General features: G+C 44.8%; 1 protein-coding gene across 8 annotated transcripts in view; it reads right to left on the bottom strand.

The window, feature by feature from the left end:
• UBAP1 (ubiquitin associated protein 1) overlaps positions 1-19,050 on the bottom strand; it is a 35,428-nt gene that overhangs the window by 6,549 nt on the left and 9,829 nt on the right. For all 8 annotated transcript variants that reach the window (XM_084503965.1, XM_084503972.1, XM_084503967.1 and 5 more), the window contains 3 exons: positions 9,232-9,272; positions 6,067-6,191; positions 2,764-3,693 (listed from right to left, as the gene is read on the bottom strand). In XM_084503965.1, coding sequence (XP_084360091.1) covers positions 2,764-3,693; positions 6,067-6,191; positions 9,232-9,265 — 1,089 coding nt within the window. In that variant the 5' untranslated portion in view covers positions 9,266-9,272. The remainder of the gene's footprint in view (positions 1-2,763; positions 3,694-6,066; positions 6,192-9,231; positions 9,273-19,050) is intronic.

The following is a 19,050-nucleotide window of genomic DNA, read 5'->3' as shown; positions in this document are numbered from 1 at the left end:
CCAACCAACAGCTCTACTTTACTTTGCCCAAGGTCTGCATGTTTCAATTAATCCATTTAAAACACAGGAAGACTTAAATAGAGTTAGAAGAAGCTGGAAGAAATCACTTTTCAACAAAACCCTCAGGACATGGCCTTTCTTAATACTTTTTCAGCCATCAATTGCTTGAAAGCGTGCCCACTTCTTCCAGAAAGTCCTTTGGGCCCCAAGAAGGACTGGGGGAGGTGAGGAGGTTTGTTCTACAGGTACATTGCCACTCAATTTTTCTTCTAGGACACAACACCTGAGAAATCCCATGCAGCCTGATGGACTGGTTTACCTAAAAACCTGTCCTCACAGTGGTAAGAGGGGTTGAAAGCTCCTCAAATTACACCCTTCTCCAGACTCTTGGCAGAGCATAAAGCACTAGAACATGGGATACAGTGAAACAGGGGTCTAAAATCAGCTGGCTATCAAATTCCCCAAATGAATGATGCTCTGTTACTAATGCAACAGCGAAAAGAACCCAAACTGTTTCTGACACCAGGGATTCAAGCCATGGAAAAGCAGCTCCTCAATCTACTTGAGCCTGATAACCCATGCTCATGATCAAAGACTTCCAGTGGAGGAGAGAAGCACCCAAAGGAATTGCAGGAGACAGAGCTGGCCACTCAGAAGCTGTGCTCCCTTAAGACTCAAGGCTGCATACTTCATTCAGTGCCTTTTGAGAAGGCGTGCAGTGCTTTCAGCCCATGCTTGCACACTGTTCCTGCTTTTAGAGACTTTGTAAACAAGCTGGGAGCTTCACCTGCAGGCTGGTGTGCTTAGCACTTCGTGTTAATGCAGCAGTACATTCGGAATGGTCCATCAGGTCCATCCATCCATCCTCCCATAACCAGGTATTTACACAAATAAGGCATGCCATACAAATTCAGGTCTCTAAACAACTGTTTAATTTCTTCGCTAGTCATTTATTCCTTCGCCAAAGTTGCAAAAAGCAAACCCGCAAGCTTCAAGAAACACCGCGAGGAAAAAGGGAATCACCCAGGCCAGAATCAGCGCAGCAGAGAAATCACAAGTTTATTTGCATCCAAAAAACCTTAGATCCAATTCACTGGTAAAACATGCTCCAGTGGCAACGCCAAATCCAAAGTTATGATTTCTGAACTTGTGAAGGGAAAAATGTGTATGTAAACAGCACTGTGCAACACACTGGGACAGAAGTGTACTGAAGCTTTATAAAATCACCAGGCTTCTTCTCATGCAAACTTGCGGTAGGAGGATTGTGTCCTTCTTCTGGTGGCCACATGGGTTACTCTGACTTCCTTCTCTATCCTTTTCATACTGTGAGGATTTTTGTTACGGTCCTTGCCTATACTTCAACTTCATGCAACTCTGCTGTCCTTTTCCAGCCACTGGGACCTTATCGTGGAAATAGGAAACAAGCATATTCAGACGCCTTGGAACTTCAATGGGAAGAACTAGTTCTGTCAACACACCTATTTCTTGGCTTGCTACTTCCAAAACACAGTTTCAAGTGATGATCTTTATTATGTTTCCTAGTAAGTCTATTTGGTAACTCCTTTTTTAGTTTTTAAAAACATTTTGTACCTTCCCTTACAGCATTCTTGAGAACACATCTCCCCTCTCGGTCTTCAATAGGATTTAACCTAGCAGAGATTTAAACACCTGGAGTGAGAATTTGGCTATCTTAAAGCCCACCTATCTAGCTGTGAGTGATCTCTCACGTTAATCCCTGGAGATGTCATGCTTCAAGGTCTCATCTCTGAGCCACATAAAATGACACAACCTCCCCTCAAGCCTGCGAGGTGTAGCAGCAAGCATTTGCTCAGCACACCGCTGCTCCTGCTGAAGCTTACTGGGTGCGTTTGGTTTAGCAGTCAATGAACACCTATTCTGCTGTGCTAGGGATACACTAGTTGCCAGAATATTGTATTTCTCAAATAACACTGTATATACTTAAGCCTGAGAAGAGGTGATAGGACTGTGGGAAGAGAAGGACTGTCACTGTGTTTAGGGCACATAGTGTCACAAAAACCTGGAGTACACCAGCAAGAACACAGAACCACTTTTGCAGACAGAAGAAGCCTTCCAAATCTCAGATTTTAGAGCCAATTTGGCTATGCAGTTTTCATTAGAATTCACAAGTATTGGTGTCCAGATCTTAGGTTCTTTGGAAAAAAGCACAAATTTTACTCAAGCCTGGACTCCCACTCACAAAGCCACAACAGATGGCATGAAGTTAGGTTTCCCCAAAGCACTCTCAGAACTTGCTCCAAGTTGGAAGCAATGAAGCTTCAAACTCCTGTCTCAGAGCTGTACAGCAACCAAAATCTGTAAGTCTGAGATGATTTTCAAAATTGCTTTTGGTATCCAAAAAGCAATTCTCCCACCCTCACAGGTAAGAAATCATGGAAGAAATCTTATACATAACTGCATGCCTTTTGAGCTAACTGTTATTATGAACAACAAGAGCTGAGAAGCTGAAGAAGTCACCAGAATTGGTTGCAAGTTAAGAGACGTGGCAGAGCACGGTGAAGCAGCCTGTGAGTAGCAGTCTAAGGTTCACAACTGCCAGCACGAAGACCTGTTGGGCAGATCGATTTGCCACATAAAAGAATTACTGCACATGATCTGCCTTATCTATACGCCACACATTAGATGAAGCTAAAAACAAAGCCACGGGACATTTTAGAATCAACATTTGCCTCCACACCTCCACATCTCCCCCACAAGCCCCGTTTTAATCCACCGCGCGTTTACCGTGGTCACTGTGCTTTGAGACGATTCTTCTTCCGTACAAACTGTTGACACAGCCAGGGAAGGCAGCCTGGTCGAAGAGGATAACGTTGATGTCTCCATGCCACTGTCCTCGTTTAAAGCAGACAGACCAACCACATGGTGTCCGTTCAGTTCACTGGCTTTAGTCTGAGCACAGGCCTGCAAAGAGCTGAGGAAAGTGCCGTTGCGGAGACAGGTAGTGCTGTGGAAAGTGCTCATGAGCTTTGATGATTTTTGATCACTCTCATCGGAGTCAAGTTTAGGAAAGGACAGGGATTTGATATTGCTCACTGAAGTGATGGGGGACAGGGACACTTTGGAAGACAAGGACATCTTTTCACAGTTTCCCAACTGCGGTAAAGTGATAAAGCCATTGGGTTTGTGAAGGGGCTTGAAGTCCAACGTGGCCCTTTCTATGGATGCCAGAACCTCCTGATCTTGCAACACAGACTCAGAGCCTCCTTTGGGCAAACTGCTATCTAAGAGCTGGGCAACAACTGGCCCAGTAGTACCAACGTGGATTTCCAGAATGTTTTTTAACTCCTCCTTATCATCGATAGTTTTTAATTCCAGTTTGTCAAATGGGTCTTCTTCACATTCAAAATCAGCTGGGTTGAAGTCTGCTTTGGGGCGAGGTGGACTAAGAACTTTCTGCTTCACAGCACTGCTGTCAGCTGGCGTGGGAGTAAGAATGTTATTGTGCTGCAGACTAGCAAGGATGGGGTTGATAGGAGGAGGCATGGCCTCAGGGCAAGGTCCCTCTGAGAACCCCATTCTGTTGCTGTCCTCTGGGGCTACTTTTGAGTTTGCTATTGCTTCTTCTGCCTTGCGTTCAGCTTCTCTCTGGGCAGCTTGAATTTTTTTGATGTCTTCAGCCCACTCGATTGTTTTCTTTTCCAGGGAGAAGTCATACTGACCAGAGGTAGAGAGGGAAAGAGGAAAAAAAATAAAGACAAGTTATAAGAATCACAGCTACTACTTTACAGCATAAGTAACACAAGTAACACAGAGCAAGAACTACATGAATCATCATGGACAGAATTTTTTTCCACAGCATCTCTTGTAACCCACAGGAAGGCAGGAGACACCAGCAGTAGTTCGTTTTACCTCTAGCAGCAAAATCTGGCTATAGTCTGGACCAAAAATCTCGTATTTTGTGTCCATCCTACACTTAGTTTAGTTTAGAGCTACTGATGATCACAAGATCAGTTTCACAACTCCCTCCCCCTCTTCCAACAATAAAATAGATGCAGTCAGTGGAAGCCTGAAGTGTCAGTGACAGCGATGTCACACGTGATGGACAGTCACACTCAGATCTGACACCACTGAACTAGGATTCAAGACTACAGCAGAGTAATTTTTGCATGCAAAGACCAATAAGGTATTTATCAGTTCCCCCTAAAAGATTCCTAACAGACCGGATGCTAGTTTTAGACCCACTGGGGTATCAGCATTCTCATACCTGTGCTAATGGCTCTCCAGCCAAAGGGGATGTGCTGGCTACTCTGACAATAACTTCCAGTAGTAGCTGTTTTTGCCACTGTTACTGGCACTGACTGGACCCCACAAGCTTTTCTCATTTAACATCAGCTCCTTCAGGGTTGGGTTAGCACACCAGACATTTACAGAAGCTACCCACTAAAGGCACGCAGGCCACTGTGGTGGCCTGACTGAGGGGAAAAAATTCTGAACACAATAAATATATGTCAAGCTTTAGTATCTTACAAGGACCAAACGACCTTAGTGCCCTCCGTGTCATGGAAAAACACTCAGAACACAGCCTACAAAGCTAAGCCCAGGGTGTAACCTACCTGTGACTCACAAGAATTACAGCCTGCTTGCCAGGATGATGTCACATAACCAAATGGGTAATAAGACATCCTAGCTCTACAGAGCAACAAGCCAGGAAGATTTGCTAAGCCTCTGTTGGACTTTTCTGGGACCCACACTGTGTTATCCATCCCACAGCAGGCTCCAGAGAGAACCTGGAGACCCATCTCAACTCTACACAAAGTAGTTTTCCCTTTCCTTATTTAGCTCTAAGAGATGGGATATACAATTTATCAACAAGGTGATTTTGAAACACAACTCACTGGCAGAAGTGCTGGGCACTATCTATTCCACACTCCTTGCCATCTGAGCAGAGCTATCACAGCTGTATACACACACAACCACGGTGTTTATAAACACGAAATACTAAGTACATGGTTTTGATCAATTTAGCCTCTGTGCACTTTTACTATTTTGAATAGCTCCCACCAGAGCTGTAAAAAAGCCAAAGAGTACTGTGCAAGGCTTAGCTTACGTGATCACATCATTTTATTCGAGGCACTGCAATCTAACCAGGCGTACTGTATTTGAACCCCAGCTTGGCTGGAAAACACAGGGATAGCACAGCAAGACCTGCCACAGGACATTAGAGCCTCATGCAGCAATCCTACTCAAGCTTAACTAGGTGGAAGTATGTGTATTGGGACAATCAGTCAGGCAAACACTTAACGGTTATAATAACAAGCCATGATGTCAGGAAATTCAGATATTCAGCTCTGCAGCAGATAGGCAGGGCAGAAAAAAATCAGACCTGTCCACAGCAATCCGTCACAGCTGATGCTGAAGTCAACAAACTGGGCAGCCCAAGGAGAATCACAGATTCAAATGAGAAAACTATAGTTCAATTGTATTTCCTGCATCACAACCTGCATTTGGAGATTGGATTTATGCTGAAGTAATTGATTTTGTGCTACCAAAAGTTTACAGCAAGAGCCACGTGCCTCAGAGACCTGGAAGAAATCCACACCAAGCAGCAACATCTTCGCTACATGGCTGGAGAAGATCTCCCACTCAGTACTGCACAGACAGTAAGAACCAGAAATTTATTTTTTCACCCCATTAAAGTGATAATGCACAGAATGTGGCCATACTTGTAGAACGCTGTTTGAGGGTATGCCATAGCATGGGTATTTCAATTCTTACCATCCTTCCTCTTAAAAATACGATTTTAGTTTAGCACTGTCAGGGCAGCATTTAAACCTTTAACTGTTTAAAAACACTATTTTTTGGGGGGAGTAGATACATGAAAATAAATGCCATCAGGCTTTTTATAGGAGTAAGAAGAAACTTTCAGCACACCTTACAATACTTATCTTCCTCTACATTCTAGAAGACTATAAAGTAACAGTAAGCACAGTGAAGACTAACACCCGAACAAAAATGTAGTTCACAGAGTAACACATTGAAGACCTGGGGTGGCAGCGGAAAGAGCAGAAGTGCACAAACCATCCTTACCTGGGCTTCTCTGACAAGCTGAGAAGAATCTGGCAGGCAGAAACCAATGGGTAATCCAACCTTCGCAGGGGTTTTAAATTTGTCTCCTATCTTAAACGGGACATCATCGAGATAGCTGAAAGGCCCTAAGATCAAAAGAAGAAATGGTATCAAAAACCCTACAAATTTAATGCTTTCAGTTAAACCTTACGTTTCTCTATGTGGCAGCTACTCTCTCTCTGCTGCCCCAACCACACAATGTGACTCAACACAAAGGAAGTTGTAAGACAAGAAACACATTGAATATGCCCTGACTTCATTGCTTCAGTTTTGTTCTTCTAAAAAATAATATTCTAGCCCATAACTAGGTTTTACAACACTCCATTAGCTGAACAAATTTTGAAGTTAAAATCCCAGCATCTTAGCTTCCCTCGTGACAACACTATGCCTACACAACCAGAATCTGAAGCTCTCCTTAATGTTGTGTTCTGTTACGCCTCTATAGAAGGAGCCATTAGTTTGTCATATTCAAAATAAGTTTTAAAATGACCCAGCTCTAGAGCAGCTATGGAAGAGGAACAACAAAAACAAACAGTTTTAGCATACAAGTGGACAGTAACATTTGGACAGAAATGGTCACAAGGAAAAAACAGCCCAAAACCCAGATCTGCTTTAACCAAAACACAGTGAAATAGCCCAAGACATTCAGTATTGCAATTCTGACTTTTTAAACATGGCAATCTGACTAGATCCACTCTTATTTGCGATCACCCCAGTGAGAGGCCACAGACTCCTCATGGTCCTCCATCTGTGCTTTACATCTATCATTTACGCGTAGTATTTATGAAGTGCTTTAGGACAAAAGCTGTTCCGGCACCCTGCAAACTCACTAGGCAGAATCACCAACGACTCAAGCTCCTCCAAGAAGCCAGACTAAAGGCTTGTTTTCCATGAGCTGCTGTGAAGAAGTGCAAGAAAACCCGTAAAATAAATTGTAGCCAGTTTCTACATTAACTCGTCTAAACTTTTGGAATTACAGGCAAGGTTTTTGACTGTGTGTAACAGCAATTTCAAGTGTTTGTCTAGTAATCATTTGTAACTTTGCTCCGAGTGCTACAGATCCGATAAGACATTAGTGGCAATGTGAGATGTTTGGTGACTAACCTCTTGCTCAGTGAGCTGTGACTTGCCATTTTTACGTGGCCCATTTTCATACCTGGATGACAGTTTAAGTACTATTTGTGCTCCTTCACTGTTGACTCATCTACAATAACGCAGCCACAAGCTCCAAGAGAACAAGCAGCTTTTGGGAACAGGAATATCCTGTTAACTTGGAGGCAAATGTTTATGTGCTGTCATCAGTTGAGCTCTCACACTATGCAATGATCCCAGAGCCCTGTTGGGACACAGAGGGCATTTCCTCTAGCTCTGACACCCTCAGGCTGAACAACCTACATGGCACCCATACAACCACAACAAAAGAGAGCTCCAGGCAGAATAGGATAGTATTTTCACCGGTCCTTACTGAGAAGCAGTACACAGCACAGCATCCAAACTGCACCTCGCTGGCCACCAACACCATGACATCCAAAGAGGATTTGAGCTGGCAGCGTGAGAACTTGGATACAACAGCGTGTGTTTCTGCAGAAGTAGCAATTGTGGCAGCCTTTGTGCTTACACTTACATCATGGCCAGGTCAGAGACAGCCTTATCTCTGAAATGCTCAGAGTCCAGCTTGACTGCTGCTGCTGCCATGCCCCGGTTAGTCCCACTGGTACCAGTCCTGCTCTAACTGGGATGATCCAAGCGTGCAAGCCCAGCACAATCGCGTCTCTGCATCTCACAGCCCAAGTTGCTCATTACACAAATACCTGTTTTATTAGACTTATTGACACAGTAACTGGGAGACATCTCCCCTCCCATGGCCTTGTTTGCCTGAAATTCACACCAGCCACAGAGCACACACTGTGGTATTTATAGAGCAACATCCCTTGTTTTGGGACAGTAAAACACTAAGCACACCCAGACTAGATGAGTTGAACTGATGACTGTCACCTTAACCTCAGCACCTAGACTAAGGAATAAAAACCTTGTTTCTTCCCAGTATGGTAATTTTCTAATACACTGCAATAAACTCATCTCAAATACAATCCTACAAAAAAAAAAAATCAAGCGTGTGCTAAGAGACACCAACTGTTCTGGGACAGCTAATAGAAGAGTGTTTCTGAAGCAAAACACTGATGCTCATAGCATTCAGCCTAATCACAAAAGTACTGGTCTAGGAAAACTTGATTTCTTTACTTTCTGGGTCAGTTTTCTTCACTTTTCTTTTTTTAAATGTATGAACTTACTGCCTCAATACTCAAATAGATAAGGACTCAATTTGTCTTCTAACAGTAAATTTAATACAAAAAGCATCACCAACATATACGAACTAACAGCCAAGCCACTGTTTCAATGGTACTATGCTTAAGCAAAGCAATTTAAGGTTTTCTGTTATTTAATATGCTGATTTTTAGAAATTTAATCTGAACCACCATCACAGCTTTAACTGATTACTCATTTTGAGAATCTACATTACACACAAAAAAATGAGAGTCAGGAAAAAGAGTCCTCTCACATTTATACCCCATTTTCTAAAAGAAACACACATTGCAGCACATAATTCTTATGACACTAATCATCTGCATGGCATTACACATCTCAGATGTAGGAGAGATCACTTGCCTGTTAGCTACTAAGCCAGGTAAGTCCAATTTAGGGATAAATTCATTACTGAGCAAAATGCAACCCAAGGATAAATTAAAAGCTTGACTTGCAATCCAGCCTCTCACTTGACTTTCATAGTAAGAGGCTGCAGATCTAGCGTCTGCTTCAGCGAGCATCACATAAGCACCAAAACTGCAGTTCAGCTTTGATTTTGAAGGGGATTGCTGGGGAGGTATTATCCTGCCATGTCTGAGGGGCAGGGATGATGGGAGATAGTCAAAGGCTAAACTTCAGTTTAGCTAGAGAATGAGCACAGCGTCAGCAAGCAACTATGCAAGAAGGAAGCCAAGGCACTTTGTCCCTAACAAAAAAGCCAGTCAGGGGCTGAACAGATCAGTCTTGACAGCCAGGACATTACTCAGCAGCAACACTAAGATTCATCCTATTGAAAGGGCAAGGGTACCAAATTCCACTTACCATGAGAGTCGGATCCCAACTTCTTAGAAGCCATTTAGAACCTGAAAAACATTTTAAAATACATTTAGCAACTTCATACATATAGCATTGCATAAGCCTATGTGGTTCCAGTCTTATCTCTGTAGTATGGGACACGCTGCTGACACTTGCTATGTTTATCCTGTTGCAAAGACAGACAGTAAAATGGATTTTATAGCACCAAGAATTGATGGAGTGAATAAATAACTTTGCTCAGGGTCTGACAATCCAAATGGCCAGGAAAATAAAACCACAAATAGTCAAGAAGCAGCCAGGCTGATTAGAAAGATCGGGTTGTAGATCACAGCACTCCGAGACTGCTCCTTCCCAGCCCCACTGAGCACATCCTGCCTGCCCGGCATTAACAGCCCTTCCTCCTGGAAATACCACACTGATCCTCTTCAGTTTAATCCCTGTTGCTCTAAAAAGGGGTACTATGATATTGGGCGTGCACAGCCAGCATGGCACTTGTCTAGACGTGCTGGGTGGTACACTGCTAACAATACACAATGCTGGTACACAGTAACTGGTAGGAAGACCTCAAGATTTCGGATATGCACAAGGAAACAATGCTAACCATAGTCTTCTTCCAACAACTGCAGAATTCAATCATCTACTTTTTTTTTTTTTTTTTTTTTTTTTAAATTTGAGAAGTCAGTGCAAATCCTACATGGCTAAGATGTTAAACACATGATTATTCAAGCAGCTTTTAACACAGAGAGCTTTCTCACGGCTATCCTGAGAAGAGAGCTGCTTTGAAACTAGAGCAAGCTACAGGATATTTTTGTTGATCAGTCAGCTAAAACCCTATTCCAGGATGCTTGTGGCGCATTCGGTAACCTTGTCTAGCAGCAGAAGCAGATTGAAGAGCATCATAAGATCTTCCTTAAAACACCACAGCACATTTCCCTCGATAACTCCATCTGTAAGCCCCCCTTTGATGTTACACGTAACAGAGCCTCAGAGTTGCCCTTTGTTTCTGCAGCCCTCCAGCTGACAGAGTGCCCTGTCCAGCAGGCAATCTTCAAACCCATGAAATTACCTGCTACACCCCCAGCAGCAGCAGTCAGTGCTCAAAGCACAATTTGGAGCAGATCTTATTTCCAAACCCATCACTCCCCAAGTGAGGTCTCATTCTTCAGCCTCGGTGTTTCTGTTATGGACTCCAGCTGCAAACATTACCTTCAAGGAATGGTGTCCAGAGCCTAGGACCACACAGACAGCTTCGCTGTCCCTCCCGGCAGCAGCTGACATGGTAGGGATCAGGAAGAGATGGTTTGAGGTACTTTTGGAAACTACCTTTTTCTAGGCAAAGGTCCCTTTACAACACCACATCAGAGTCAATAGCTCAATCAACACCAGTGGCTAATGTGGCTAAGTGGGAATTAACACAGCCAAAAGCTGCAAGATTTACCCGGATGCAGCCCAACTTCCTGAAGCAAAGCAAGCAGACACTAGGCTGTGGGGAAGTGAGTCATGCTGGGCAGCTCCAGCTGCACATCACTCTGCTTGGCATTTGTCAGGTTCCTTGCTGCACGTCTCTCCCTCTCAGCATTGTCCTTATGCCCCACAGAGCTCCTCTTGGCCAACGAGCTTGGCTTTGGCACCAGCCAACACCTGCTTCTCAAAAGCAAACACCACATGGAGACTTCAAAGAGGGAAGGACATGAAACAGTGCTGAGTTTGCCTCTCGAAGGACGTTCGGGAAGGCCGAGGGCAAAGCCACAAGACCAGCCGGTACAGCTGTACGTGAACTACTGGAGCTGAAAGGGCTTTACTGGTCACAGCACCGCAGAGATCAGACTACACAGCATGAAACCACCCACACCTTTCGGGCCCAGATCACAGGGTCAGGCAAGCAGCTGCTCCGTCAGATCTCTGTGGGAGTAGCAATTAGGATGTAAACTTTATTTGCTGTTATTGAGACAGCCAGGCCACCTGTAAAGTAAAACAGTCTTCACGTACTGCATGTGCTGCCTCCAGCCATCATCTAACACAAACTGGGGACAGGTCTCTATGCACTCCTTGCACTCCTCCCAACTCTGCTTTCTTATAGCTACTACCTCAGACTGAAAGCCAAGTGCTCCTTCACAAAAGGAGTTTAAAACTTGCGATGCAGAGAGAGGAAGTAGCTTCCTCACTCAGTGACCCAAAGGCAGTACAGATTACACTGCCTGACTCTTATCAGAAGCATCTCACTCCAGACCGTACAAATGCAAGGAACAATGAAAGGAAAATCCAAAGGGATCATTTTTAAAGTGATAATTGATATCCCCTCTCCAGCAGGCTGCTGCAAGGACATACTAAGTTTCCCACACACTGATCACCAGGTGCTGAACACCAGGTGAGCACGATGTTATCAGTTCACTCCAGGGACGTGAACAGCAGCATGCACAGGTCCCACAGAACCAAAGACACGCAGCTCTAGCATCTAGCAGGGAGTTTCGCAGCCGTATCAGGCTGGGGCCTTGGATGTACCCTGTATGCAAAAATGCCCACGTAAGCACTAAGTATTTTTCTTTTGTTGGCAGTCCTGTAGTAAAATCCTAGAGGAGGCCAAACACCTGGCATTAATTTCAAAGCGCAGCAGGAAGAACAATTCTGCCACGTGCAACACCTTATTTCTGAGCTACAGAACTGGTTGAGGCACATTAACAGCAAGCTACCATAAAACTGCACTATTCACAGACATACAGTCACACTTTAGATTCAAGCAGCATTCCAGTTAAAATCCCACTAGCTCTTCCTAATGCACCGTGAGAGAATACCTAGTGAGAGGCCGTTCCCCCAGCCCACACCGTCAGCAAAGAGCCTTGTGGAGCTCCACACGCAGGAATGCTGGCACAGGCTGCCAGCCACATTTCGTCACCTCCTTTCTAAAGGGGGCTTAATTAAACCAGTGCCTTCTAAGTAATGGGATTTGATAGGCTATTCAGGCTGGGTCAAAGCTGTTACAGTGGGCAGCAAGGGCTTGCTCAACTTTGGAGCTGCTCTTTTGGAGATTTGAAGGGTTTGCTCCTAAAGCTGTCCTCCAAACCAGCTAGGGGATACCTGCAGCCCTTGGATCTCCAGACACCAGAACAAGATGCTAAAGAGCATTTGTGGCTGATGCTTCACTGTGCATTTTAAACTGACAGAAAGCCTCCTCAACTGTACGTAGTTTTTCAGCACCTTTCCTGGGCTAGGGAAACAAGTTGGTTCCGTATTTCTAGGTCTTCTTACAGCCACCTCCAAGCTTTCTTCTATAACCATAGACCTCCTTAGCCCTGTCCCCAAATTCCTGGTTCTGGCTAACCCTTTGGAAAGGGGATTAGGGCTAGGATGCCTGAAAGTTGTAAGTAATTTTAACCTCAACAGCTTATTATGAACATACAGGGAGGACAGGTAAAGCCCACCTTTACTTAATTACACTGAGACAACAGTCTTAAAGCTGTGCAGCCAGAGACACAGTGTAGTGGAGCCCAGAGACTGACAGACAGAAGGGAAAATAAGAGAGAAAACAAGAAGATGCAGAAGCAAAGAAGTGCCATGCCAAAACTGATTACAGAAGCAACTGGCACAAAGAGATAGTGCCAAGCTGAATAGGCTTGAAGGGACAGCACGAAGATGCTTTGAAGAACAAGATGAAAGAAAAGCACAGCTGGCCCTGGAACATTTGGAGGTGATGATACCAAGAGGCTCCATGCATCACGTCAGACCCAGACCTTGCATTAAGTGCCAATAAACATAAGCTCAACCTCTGAAGTTAGGTGCACCTGAACCACCTTCAGAACTGCTCTGAGCTATTGGTATTACCCAAGTCAGGCCGATCCACCTGCTACCATTTGCCATATCTGACCACAAACAACCAGGACATCTTCAGGTTTTGAAGAGAAACTATAGAAAGACAAAAAAGATCAAAAATATCACTTTTATTCTGCATAGATCACATCAATGAGCTTAGCAGTGATTTTACACTGAGAAAGCAAAAAGCAGTTTGGTTTAAATGACTGGCATATCGATGTTACATGAGACTGATTTCAGCACAAGGGAAAGGCGAGGACCAACGCCAGGACTCTCCATGCAGCTGCCCATAGCACGTACAGACAGAGGCAGCGCCTGCTGCCAGGACAGAACAAGATCTGGGTATCAGAGTAAAACCTGACCTGCTGTTCAGCACAGCACACAACAGGTCCGGTTTTCAGGCACTGCAGTCTCCAAGGAGATGACATCACCCAAAAATCCACAGCAAGTTTTTTTTGCCGTGCCCCTCTAACAGCTCTGCAAACCATGAGCCCAGCAAGCTGCAGAGAGGTGCTCCCCTTTTATGAAGTATACGGGCATCAAGCTGCTAGTGACAGCTCTTGGGATAAAGTCACAATAAAGCTGGATTTGACATATCATAACCACATCCCCTACGGTTAAAAAAAACACATCACTTTTACTAGTCTTAATGGAAAGAAACTGTGAAGCGTATCAACAGTGATTCCTTCAAGTGCTACTTGAAGCCAGGAGGTAAGGTACATTGCAGTTCTTGTTCTACTTTAAAATCATTGAGCACAAACCAGACTCTCCTTGAATCAAACACGAACTCCATCCCAGTGTTTGATTTTCAATGGCCACGATTTAAAACAAAGCTAATGACTTACTGGATACAAGTAGCCGCCTTGCAGCTAACGAAAGGCAGAGCAGGGACTGCAATGACCACAGCAGGAGGTGTAGGGAGGCAGGGATGAGCCAGCCATGCTGTGTGCACACCCCATATTTCAACAAGCAAGCACTCTGAAGAGAGACCTACCTTTTGAAAGACAGCCCGTAACATCAAATTAATTTTGTTTGCTATTTTCAGTGCAGTGATTGAGGGGCTGAGGGCCAGGAGCCAAGAGGGCAGGGCTTTCAAAACGCATTTCCTGTAAGTGGGAAGGATGGGGAGAAAAAAGCCCCCGAGGAGCAGGGCTATCCACACATCGCATCGCCGAATTACCAGACATGGCTCTTTAGCGATGGCAATAACATCCATTAAGGGGCTCCGCATACAGCTGTGGAACGGTATCTTCCTCACAGGGACACACATTAGGAGAAATTGATTCTTCAAGCTGTGCACTTGTTTAATGTGACTGAGCGTGCAATTAGACCTTCTGCTTCAGCATGCATCAATCAACGGGAAGTTAAAGTGGAAGGCAATTGTGTGATTTCCACACGCTGCAGCTCCCGTTTCTTGCCCCATATGGATTCGTTGCATTAATGTCAGACAGCTGGGGTTACGTGGCTCTCCTCATGGAGTGTCCCACTTTGCTCATTAAACATACCACACTCGATAGAAGCGCATACTGTTTGAACTGGTTAAGGATTTAGTGCTCTTACCTGGTAACAGACAGTCCTACTCCTCTGTTAACATCCTGATCTTACTTGGCCATAAAGCTACCTGCCCTAAATTTCACCCAGAAATAAGGGAAAAACCTATACAATGGATGAGGAGAGGCAGTACACTGATGCACTAGTTTTTCCCATCACTGAATAGCTTATTGACCACACAAGTTTCCAGCCAAGTTGAGGGTTATAAACCCCACAAGCCTTTAAAACAGCAGGTTTCATGAGCAAGAGCATAAGAAAACTGAAAATGCCTTACGTACAGCCCTGTGGTGGAAGCAGATGAGCACAAGCTTTTCCTTTGGCCAGAGTGTCTTGCCAAAGAAGCGTATGGTAAATGCACTGAATCTAAGTTCATATTTAACTACACAAACAACAGGTGACCTTTTTAAAATGGACTCTTTCCCAAATAGCCTGCCACAAGAGAAAGCCGTCTGCAAACAACAGGCAGGCCTGACTACCAAACCAGGCAGTAAGAGAAGGCTGCAGGAGACCTCACAGCAGCCTGCCTGTGCCTAAGGGGGGCTGCAGGACACCTGGGGAGGGACTCTGGGTCAGGGAGTGAGGTGATAGGACAAGGGGGAATGGCTTTAAACTAAGAGAGGGGAGATTTAGCATAGGTATTGGGAAGACATTCCTCACTCTGAGGGTGGTGAGGCCCTGGCCCAGGCTGCCCAGAGGAGCTGTGGCTGCCCCATCCCTGGCAGTGCTCAAGGCCAGGCTGCATGGGGCTTTGGGCAGCCTGGGCTGGGGGGAGGTGTCCCTGCCCATGGCAGGGGGGTGGAATTAGGTGGTGTGTAAGGTCCCTTCCAACCCAACCCATTCTGTGATTTTATGATATATCTCAAGTTTTGGACAGCACTGGACAATGACTAGAAAGCAAGCTACCAGCTTCACCAAAATGCCCCACTTCTTCTGTTCTTTTGGTAAAGTTACATGGAAAAGAAAAAATCTGGAGCATCCTGCATGTTTAAAATGCACGCCTGGAACGGAGCAGCTTAAGCTAATTAAAATGCTGCTGTCCTTATAGCAATGAGATTTCAATATGCAACAAGCCAACTACGAAGTACTTGAGTATTATTAATACTGCAGACTCTTCCCAGTTATGAATGAAAAGAGCTAGACAAACATTGCCGACATGCTGCCAACACCACAGAGCAAAATAGCTTTTGTCATTAAACAGAAGTCCCTTTTCAATCAAAAAAGTGTAGTTTCTTCTTATGTTCTTTGATCAAGAGTAAAAGTAGCTGGTCTTATATCACCTAAAAAAAAAGTTCAATGCTGTGGACAATACAAATATAAAACCTACTCTTAACACTGACACAAGAATTCTGACCAATTATTTCATTGCAGAAATAATAGTTCTATTAAAAGAACACAAATTACTATTTTTTATCATTAACTAGAATGTAATACATTTTTACTACTACAGCAATTAAATTACTACTTAAAAATCTATTTCAAATAAAGCTATAACTGATACCTTTTCTTTGTTAAACCATTTTTCTTCTGAGCTTTCATTTATTGAAAGTTATGGTCCTGGTTAATTTGGGGAAACAAATTCTTATGTAGTTAAAGTGGACAAAAAATCCATCAAGAAATCAAGTTGGACAAAAGTTTTAAGGCTAAAACTTGCCATCTGCTAGCAGGTCAAACAGCAGTTGCTGTTTCTTATATTCAAACTGAGCCAAAATACAAGCGTATTGTGCTGTACAAGAATAATGGGAACTGTTTTAGGCTACTAGAGAGCATAAGGATTAAAATTGGTAACTCAAGTCACATGCACTACCCACCCATACCATACACTCAGCATCTTCCCAACACAACTCAGTGTGGTACTAACAGAAAGCACAGTCTTAAATGAACCATTCCACCTACAAATGACTCTGCCTGCCCCGTAGCACGTGGGCTAAAACTTCAAACTCAGTGTGGAGCCACTGCTTCAAATCGTGACTGCACCTTCAGTCCAAGCAGTTTCAACACACATCAGGCCGCCAGAAGCCTTCTCCCATTCCCTACGGGATCTCTCCCATGTGTAACACTGCTGAACATTCCCAGCCACCCGACATCCCTCTCTTCCACTAACACACCTCACTTTTCTCAGTTAGAAGAGTCACGTACTGAGGACACGAATTCCCTGTAATTTAGAAGGCAGCATTTTAAGATGCCACCAAGCTCTGCGCTGTTTTTGAAGGAGCACCTGTACTCACCACTGGGACACAAGCTTTTCTTTCACCAAGCATGCACATGGAGATGCACAAGAGCAGAAGTTCTGGAAGCTTCCTATTACCGAAGCACCTAAGAGCATGTTGCAGGTTACCTGGAAGAGCGTGCTTACCAAAACACTTTTCTGCCAAGTGACTGCACAGAACTGACATCACCCCAAACCTGCCTGATTTTCAAAACACATCTCGTTAGTACTATCAATAGGCCAGCAAGCTAAGCTTACAAGAGAAATGTGAACTCCATCTTCAGTGCTACAGGTGTGACATTCTTTACATAGTGACCTGACTTTTTTTGGGTTTTCATCACTTCTTCCACCCATCAGCATGTCAGTGGCACAGCTTCAGCTCTCAGTTAGCTCATTCGTTGGGTTAGAAACTGGCTGGATAGCCGGGCCCAAAGAGTCGTGGTGAATGGAGCCAAGTCCAGTTGGAGGCCAGTCACTAGTGGCGTCCCCCAGGGCTCGGTGCTGGGGCCGGTCCTCTTTAATATCTTCATCAATGATCTGGACGAGGGCATCGAGTGCACCCTCAGTAAGTTCGCAGATGACACCAAGTTAGGTGCGTGTGTCGATCTGCTTGAGGGTAGGAAGGCTCTGCAGGAGGATCTGGATAGGCTGCACCGATGGGCTGAGGTCAACTGCATGAAGTTCAAACAGGCCAAGTGCTGGGTCCTGCACCTGGGGCGCAATAACCCCAAGCAGAGCTACAGGCTGGGAGAGGAATGGTTGGAGAGCTGCCAGGCAGAGAAGGACCTGGGAGTGATGGTGGACAGTCGGCTGAATATGAGCCAGCAGTGTGCTCAGGTGGCCAAGAAGGCCAACGGCATCCTGGCTTGTATTAGGAACAGCGTGACCAGCAGGGCTAGGGAGGTGATCGTCCCCCTGTACTCAGCTCTGGTGAGGCCGCACCTCGAGTACTGTGTTCAGTTTTGGGCCCCTCGCTACAAGAAGGACATCGAGGTGCTCGAGCGGGTGCAGAGAAGGGCGACGAAGCTGGTGAGGGGCCTGGAGAACAAGTCCTACGAGGAGCGGCTGAGGGAGCTGGGCTTGTTCAGCCTGGAGAAGAGGAGGCTCAGGGGCAACCTTATCGCTCTCTATGGGTACCTCAAGGGAGGCTGTAGCGAGGTGGGGGTTGGCCTGTTCTCCCACGTGCCTGGTGACAGGACGAGGGGGAATGGGCTAAAGTTGCACCAGGGGAGTTTTAGGTTAGATGTTAGGAAGAACTTCTTCACTGAAAGGGTTGTGAGGCACTGGAACAGGCTGCCCAGGGAAGTGGTGGAGTCACCATCCCTGGAAGTCTTCAAAAGACGTTTAGATGTAGAGCTTAGGGATATGGTTTAGTGGAGGGCTGTTAGCGTTAGGTTGGAGGTTGGACTCGATGACCTTGAGGTCTCTTCCAACCTAGAAAATTCTGTGATTCTGTGATTTTCTCATTAGCCCGAAGTACCTGTCTTCATATCCATATTCATATCCTTCATGTCCAAACAGGGCTGAATGACAGTTAAAAAATGGTCCAGAAGGGAAATATCAGTAGTCAACACTGAATTAAGTTCTGCTCCCAGAAGTTATCTTTTAAAGATGTTCCACTGGTTTCAATTAAAAATGGAATAGGTGCATAACTGAGCATACCGAACAGGAAATAATTTTAAAGTGAGTACTTACACCTTAATTGTTTCTTGAAAAGGCTTTTTAGCTTCAGGGAAGACTGAAATTCAGTGAACATTTAGTCTTGCTCTTTAAAAACCCACAGGGACAGCAGTATTATCAGCTGTTATCAAAAATAAACACTCTTGGCATATGAAAACAGCAGCAGACACCAGAACAGGCTCAGCACAGTGCTGGTGCCCACACTTCTGGATCTGAATTCAGTGGGAACAGACCACAGGAAGTCGTCTTTCGCAAGCTTGTCTAGCATAGAGAAGTAGAAATCTAGCTTTACACAGTCGAGCTGAGCTTGCCCTCAGCGACAGTGGTCAATTTACTCACAAAAATAGAATATGACAAGTCAAAGGGCTGCTTACTGTGCTGTGTATTAGAAAACTTCATTGGCCTAAGCACCCTGAAGGCATTGTACTCCAGCCCTGAAACAGAAACTTCTTCCTTGCAGTCTCCTGATTTGGAGTTCCCAAACAGCAAAGGCCACTCTATTTAGGGCTGCTTAAATGGCAATAAGGCTTAGCCTGTAGTCCAACAATAGACTACAGAGCTCAGAAAAGGAAGCCACGAGC

Source organism: Aythya ferina (assembly GCF_964211825.1).
Source record: "Aythya ferina genome assembly, chromosome: Z".
In the NCBI taxonomy this organism is placed as follows: Eukaryota; Metazoa; Chordata; class Aves; order Anseriformes; family Anatidae; genus Aythya; species Aythya ferina.
This window is presented reverse-complemented; position numbering and strand designations above follow the sequence as displayed.